Source organism: Plecotus auritus, assembly GCF_963455305.1.
Source record: "Plecotus auritus genome assembly, chromosome: 12".
NCBI classification, from domain to species: Eukaryota; Metazoa; Chordata; class Mammalia; order Chiroptera; family Vespertilionidae; genus Plecotus; species Plecotus auritus.
Window position 1 is genome coordinate 32,182,603 of NC_137778.1, and position 7,269 is coordinate 32,189,871.

The window sequence follows — 7,269 nt, forward strand, 5'->3', positions numbered from 1 at the left end:
TGAAATATACACTGGATTTCAAAGATCTAATATGACAAGACAATGTAAAATATTCATCACTAATGTTTATATGGATAATATGTTGAAATAATAGTCTGGGTAAATTAAATAAAATGTGTAGTATTAAAGTAATTTGTGTGTGTTTCTTTTTGCTTTTAAATGTGACATTAGAAAATTTGAACTTACACCTGAGACTCACATTCTTTTTCTCTTGGGCTGCCCTGGAGCCTCTGGGACACAGGCAGCAGCACCTCCTGCTCCAGACACTCGCCATCTGTGCCGTGTCCCCACCGCCTCAGGGGGCTGCTCTGATAGCAGTGCGGCTTCCGCTCTCCTCTGCATTGCAGAGTAGGCAACTCAACTGGAGTGAGAAACGCTAGCACCTGACACCCTACCCCCGCCCCCCTGCTCCCAACCTAATCAGATGCTGGTGGGGAATTTGGAAAGGAGGGACAGGGCTGCAACCCGCCAAGGAAGCCTTTCTGGAGTCTTATGAGCTGGAGAGGGCGGTTGTTGGGATGCGAAGAGAATTGTGTGCATGGTGGGGGTAAGGGTTGGAGGCTCAAGGATACCCATTTCCGAGGATGGTTGATTCTCCAGCTTCAGTCTCCAAACTGTGGGTTCTCACATTCACCTCTGCCCCACTGAGGAGCTCTCCTGGCGATTGAGCCCCCCTGTGTCCTGGTGGTGCCGGCTCCTATCCCTCCTTGGGGGCTGTAATGAGTGGTCTCCGCAGGACAGGGACGGCAGGGCAGGAATCAGCTGGGCGGCTCACGGTGCTGTGTGGGTGGTGAGGGCTCCTGGGTGGATGCCCTGCAGATGCTGCTGCGGAGAGGCTAGCCAGGGCCGTGACTCTCCACTCTGGGCCCCTCCTCCCTGCTCCTTTTCTCTCCCTTCACTCTTCCCCTGTCTCGGCTGCTGTCCCTTGAGCTCTCAGCATCTCTACTTTTTCTGGCTCCGCTTTGCCCTCTATTTGAAGCACACTCAGAGGCCGTCAGCATCTCAGTTCCTGCCCCGCCTCTGCATCAGAGGTCTCTGTCTGACAGTGACCTCACTCCGGAGACAGCTTCCCGCTGGGGCTGCACTCAACCCGGACCGGACCGGGGAACTGCGGAGGACAGTGAAGTGAACCCGGAGGCTTTCCTGCAGCTGCCTCTACCGCTACTTTTCACTACAGCTCGCAGCCCCTCCTCCCTGTTCCTCTGAGCCCAGCCCTGCTGTGTTCTGGGTCTCTCTCCTTTGACCAGGGCAGGCTTTGCTTTTGTTAGTCATTTTCTGGGAGTTCCCCTCTTGCCTTCCCTGAAGGGCAGTAGGGATCTGTGACAAGGGAATGAGAGGGAGATCCCAACTAGAATGAGGAAGCTGGGTCGGAGCTGGGTGCCTTGGATTGGAATTTTGCAAAGGGACCCCTTGGGAGGTGGAGGGTGGCCCCGCCCACCTCAGAGATGGAGAGTATGTTAAAGGGTTAAAACGGAAATGGGCTAGGAGTGCTGCTCTCCCCAGACCTGGCTGGTCACCTTTTGCCTGAACCCCTGTTTATTAAATTTAGACAAGGCTATTGGGTTACACGCTCAGTGGGCAGGAAGGAGAGGACGGGGGAGATTTGACAGCAATTAGGGGCAGGAAAAGTCTGAAGTAAAGAAAACTCCAGAAATCACATTTAGTTTGGGCTGCTACTGTCAGGGCCTTTGGGCAGCAGGTTTAATGATATGACAGACAGCGGCCGGAGGCGGAGGCTCATGCGGACACAGTGCCAGGGTGTGGTCTGTCCTCCCCCATCCCGCACTCACGTCCTCTTCTCCTCAGCTGAGGTCCTTGGTCCTCTTTCCTTCTGCCTGGGGGAGGGGATGGAGGAGAAAGAGGGGGAGACCACCTGGTTGAGGAGCAGAGACTCCAAGAAGCAAATGGCACTTCCCTCTGAAGTAATCGCATAGCTGTGGTGGGCGATTGCTATTGCTTATGGAAGCCTGTGAGTATGTGTAAAGAAAGCCTGATGGGTAGACTAGCGGACTGGAGCCTTGGTTATATTTCCTGCTTTGTGTATTGTGGGGCGAGGGCCGGGCTGACTACAAGGTCTCCACGCCAGCTCCCTGGGGCCCTCAGGGACGAGATGACAATGCCATCCTCAAACTGCAGCAGCATGAGGCAGACCAACCGGAGGTACCATAGCCGTGGGCACAGTGCAGGCAGGAGGCCTGGGAGACCTGTGCTGCTTGGGACTGGGTTCTGGCCCAAGTGGCCGTGGTTCCTTCCCCTTTGGTATCTGAAGCTGGCTTGGCTGGGTCCCCAGAGTGAAAGGAAAGGTCAGAAGAGCTTGGCAGTGACCCGGTTTCCCCCAGAGTTCTTCTCCCCAGAGGGCCGAGGTGCCACAAAGTCAAAGGTCATGTGATGCTTGACCCGACCTTTGCCCTTGCTCCAGAGGGCAATGAGGCCAAAGCAGAGGGTCACGGAGGTGAGGAAGGGGAGGAAGCCCACTGCCAGCACCATAGCTACCCCTCTGCTGTCCAGGAAGAAGGGCCCCGGGACCCCTGGCGTGGTGATGTTGGGGTCAAAGAGAGTGCCATTTGGTGGCTCAACTTGGATTACTTCCAGCCAGGTCCTCAGGGAGTCATTCCCAGCGACGTTGCTGACCACACAGACATAGGCCCCTCTATCCCGCAGTTGCACCGAGCGGATCTCCAGCGTCCCGTCCTCTAGCACCCGAACTCTCCCAGCCCTCCCCAGCCAGGCCCCCGGAGGCCTCATCCAGGAGACGGTGGGGGCTGGGTCTCCATCCCCAGAGCAGGAGAAGACAGCGCGTCTCCCCTCCTCTGCGATGACCCAGCGAGGCCCAGACTTTTGGATCAGGGCTGGTTGGCAAGTGAAGTGCCCTGGAGGGAGGATGTCTGAGAACTCCCTCAGGCTCTTCCCCTGGACATGCCGAGGGCTGGCGCAGGCAGGCGGCGATGTGCCAAAGTCCAGGCGGCGGCGGAGCCGGAGCAGCCAGAGGAGGCGGCAGTCACAGGTCAGGGGGTTGCCAGACAGCTTCAGGGTGACCAGTTTATCTGGAGAAGGGAAGGCTGTTTCCTCGAGTGTCTGAAGGGCATTATCCGCCACGTCCAGGAGGTGGAAGGCGGTCAGGCCGTGGAAGGCATGGGCGGCGATGGAGGTGAGGCAGGCCCCTGACAGCCGAAGTTCCTGGAGTCGCACCAGCGGACTGAGCCTTCGGGCTGGGATGGCCGAGATGGGGTTCTGGGAGAGATCCAGGACCCTGAGGAAGCTCAGGTGGTGCAGCGCCTGGAAGGGCACGGAGCTCAGATTGCAGCGGGTGATGGCCAGGCTGCTCAGATTGAGCCCGGCCAGGCTCCCGGGCTCCAGGGCCTCCAGAGCGGGCCAGTGGTGGATCTCCAGCTCCTTGAGCTGCCCCAGCCCCTGGAGCGCCCCCTCCGGCAGCCTCCCGATATCCAGTTCTCGAAGCCGTAGGGACACTAGTTCAGGGAGCCGGGCCAGGGCCAGGCCAGGCACCGTGCTGAGGTTGCAGCGCTCCAGGGTGAGGGCGCTCAGCTTGGCCAGCCCTGCGAAGGCCCCCGGAGCCACAAACACCAGGTGGTTGTCCCCAACCTCCAGTTGCTGGAGGCTGCCCAGGTCCCCAAAAGCTCCGTCAAGGAAGAGGACAATCTGGTTGAGGCGGAGGTCCAGCACGGTGAGGGCGGGCAGGCCCGAGAAGACCCCAGGCCCCATGATTCGCAGCCGATTGCCCTGCAGTCTCAGGGTGAGCAGGCTCTGCAGGCCGTGGAAGGCCCCGGGCTCCAGGCTGGACAGCTGGTTATAGCTGAGGTCCAGTTCCCGGAGCAGGCCCAGGCGAGAAAGCATCCCCTGTTGCAGCCCCCACAGACGGTTCCCACTCAGGTCCAGGAGCTCAGTGTCCAGTGGGAGGCCCCCGGGCACGGCCTCCAGCCGCCGGTGGGCACAGAGCACTGCTCGGGGCTGGGAGGTGCAGTCACACACGGCAGGGCAGCCGCCACTGCTCCCTGTGGGCAGGAGGAGCAAGAACAGGAGAGGCGGCCACGGGGGCCAGGCTTGCTTTGGAGCTACTGCGGCTGCAGCCATCCCCTCTTCAATCCTGGAACAGATGATGACATGGCCCTTTTTGGAAAGTGGCGTCAGATGATGGTGACCCTGGGCTTCCCTGGACCTCCTTAGGGGAGAGAGAGAGAGAAGGAGGCGGGGAGAGAGAGAGAAAGGAAGAGAGAGAGAGAGAGAGCCACCACCTCAGAACTGCCAGGAAGTGGGGCACAGACCAGGAGAAATTCTGGTGTGTACCTCCTGGGGGCTCCTCTTTGGGGAAGCTCTACTTTCCCTTCCTCCCGGTCCTGGGTGCCTGCAGGCCAAGTGGAACCCTAGTCAAGACTGCATTCTGGCCCAGTTGGTGTGGCTCAGAGGCTGAGCACCGACCTATGAACCAGGAAGTCACCGTTCGATTCCCAGTCAGGGCACATGCCTGAGTTGCGTGCTGGATCCCCATTGGGGGCCTGCAGGAGGCAGCCAATCGATGATTCTCTCTCATCATTGATGTTTCTATCTCTCTCTCCCTCTCCTGTCCTCTCTGAAATCAATAAAAAATATATATTTAAAAAAAACTGCTTTCTGTGGGGAAGTTTTATAGGACTGGACTGGGATAGGAAGCAGCAGGAGGCAACTTTGAGTCTCCCTGTAACGGGCTTTTGTGTTTTTCTCTATACCTGTGAGATCGATCCAGAAACGCTTCAGGTCCCTTATCTGCTCTTCCCAAGCTCTGCTCTGTCCCTCTCTTTCCACCCTCTCCTCCCATATTATCTGCCTGTAGCTTTGTTGAAGGCTCAGGGAGATCACGTAGCTTTGATTCCTGATTGGAGAGAGGCCTTCATGGGTCCGTTGCCCAAAGCTGGGAACTGTGCAAGCCACAGCCCCCCAGGCTCCACTGACTTCCTCTCTGTCCTCCTTTAAGCTGGCACAGAGCCTGAGGCCCTGGACTAGCGAGATCCACTCTCCCCAGAATGCTGTGTGGACCACAGCCAAGCGGCACATTAGCTGTGGCACAGGACACAGGGCCCATTTGAACCCCTCATAAGAATCCCAAGGGCAACCCCGCCTCCCCGATAGATGAAGTTGGGGTATGTGAGGGACCCTAGAGATGCCCAAGTTTGGAGTTTTGTTGCTTGGTCTTCAGACTTAAGCTTCTCTTGGGCCCCTTCGTCATGGTGCTTTGATTCAAGTCCAGTGTGTGAATCTGAGGGAAGTCTCTTGTCCCTTTTGGCTTCAGCTGCCTGAGCAACACACAAGGGACAGATTGCGAGCCAGGGAGACAGAGAGAAGTACGTGGAGACAGCACCTGCTCAGACAGGTGGGTGGGGAGCAAGGCAGCCCTTGGCAGGCACAGCAAATTTCTGGGCACAGGCTGCGTGCACAGCCTGGTCACTTAAAGTGGGTTTCTGGGTGCCAGGGGTGTGGGCAAAGTCGGGAAGGCTGTGATTACAGTGGCCACTGGGCACCGACCGAGGTGACGGAGAAGGAGGTGACGAGAGCCCCTGACACCCTGTTCAATGCCCACAGGGACCCCCAGGGAGGGGAGGGCTTGGAATTGGCAAGGGATGGCCAGACGGAGGCAGGATGCCCACGTTTCTTTCCGGCTGCAGATCCTGGTCACCTCTGGGCTGCCAGGCTTCAGGCTTTCTGGCCCTCACAGGGTTAGCTTGCTACTACACGCCTCACTTTCTCCCACGCGGAGCTCAGGAGAGGCAGTTTACTGGTAAGAGGTGGTATGGTTCCTTCCCCTTTCCTTCCCACTCGACACTCTCCTCTAGAAGGGTGGTTGTGGTGGCTGTCCCATAGCTACTTCAGACGTGCAGGAGTTGGAAAACTGAAGAAAGAGGCCCAAGCAGTAGAGGGATGTAGGCCACTATTCTGAGGCTTGAGCTTGAGAAAGAATGGCATGGGGCGGGCACGGGGCGGGCAAGGGCTGCTGACCAGTCTCCTCTCGCCCCTGTGCCAACCCCACAGGTATGGATGGCCTGCTGAGAGACCTCCAGCCTCTCTCATTCTCCCTGTGCCTGTTCTGGGAAGTGCACCTGGCAGCTAGCACTCTGTCACCACCACCGCCGCAGTTCCTGCTCATCCCTCTTGCTCTGCACTCAGCAAAAGTGCAGTGAAGCGTGCAGCCCAGTTCCCTCCTTCCCTCCTTCCCTCTGCCGCCTGTTCCCTCTTCGTTCCCAAAGCCTCCTGGGCCCGGGGCTGCGGGATCTGGGGCCAATCCATTTTCTTTATTTATATGGTGGCTAATTTAATCATGGACTTCCCTTGCCCATTTCCATGGCTACAGGACTGGCTTCCGGCCACTTTGCAGGAAGAAATCGGTGTCAGAACCACTTTTCTCTCTCCTTAAATGGGCTGGGGTCTGGGGCGCCATCCCCTCAAGGAGTGGGGTGCTTTCTTGTCTCCCTGCGGCCGCCCAGAACACATTTGCACCTGGATAGCCTCTTTAACGCAGACCTCCCTGAGGCATGGGGACCTGCGTGGGGAGGGGGCTCCCAGAGGAAAGATTTCTGGAATATCCACTCTGCTCGCTGGATGGGAAGACCCTTCTCGGAGAGAGAGTGAGCCCTGGGGAGCTGAACGGAGGTCTCCTTGGAGTCCTTGCCCCCAGGGGCACTTGGGACATCTTAGTTTTCCCACAAAAGTCCTGTGGGGCCAGGATCAATGTTACCTGGGGGGTGGGATGGAGGTGGGGCTACAAACCCTCCAGCCTTGACCGGCAGGGGTCTGGCCTTTTCTCTGCGAACAAACGCTATGGAGAAGGGCAGTTGCAGCCCTGGGGCAGGAGGTGGGGGCACTTACCGGAGAAGCTGGAGGGCCGCATCAAGTTGGGCACCGCATCTGCCCAGGGCTGGGGGCTCGTCCCATTCGAGCCGCACCTGGGCCCGCACCTCCCCTGGTGCTCACTCCCACTGCCCCCCACCTGCCTGCCCACCCGCCTGCCAGTCCACCCACCCGCCCCGCCGCCGCTGCTGTTGCTGCTGCGGCCACTGCTGCCAAGACTGAGGTAGAAAAAAGAACCAGAAAGCATTTCTCCTTTTTTTTTTCCTCTCTCTCTCTCTTTTCAAATCAGGCGAGAATGAGTCTGCAGCAACCCCGTTGGTGCAAAATAAATAAATAAAGCAGCCAGGGAGGGCTGCAGCAAGCGCCACTGCTGGGGGCGGGTGAGGGGGCGGGGGGGGGGGCAGGGGCGGGTCTGGAGCCCCCAGGGGTTGGGGT

General features: G+C 58.4%; 1 protein-coding gene across 1 annotated transcript; it reads right to left on the reverse strand.

Annotated features, from left to right (window-relative positions):
* Window positions 1-1,662: 1,662 nt before the first annotated feature.
* LINGO4 (leucine rich repeat and Ig domain containing 4) lies at window positions 1,663-7,081 on the reverse strand (the record flags this gene model as incomplete). The annotated part of the gene is given in 3 exon segments (XM_080648817.1): window positions 1,663-4,102; window positions 6,853-6,949; window positions 6,952-7,081. Coding segments are annotated over 3 exon segments (2,025 nt in total). The 3' UTR covers window positions 1,663-2,304.
* Between the last annotated feature and the right edge of the window lie 188 nt (window positions 7,082-7,269).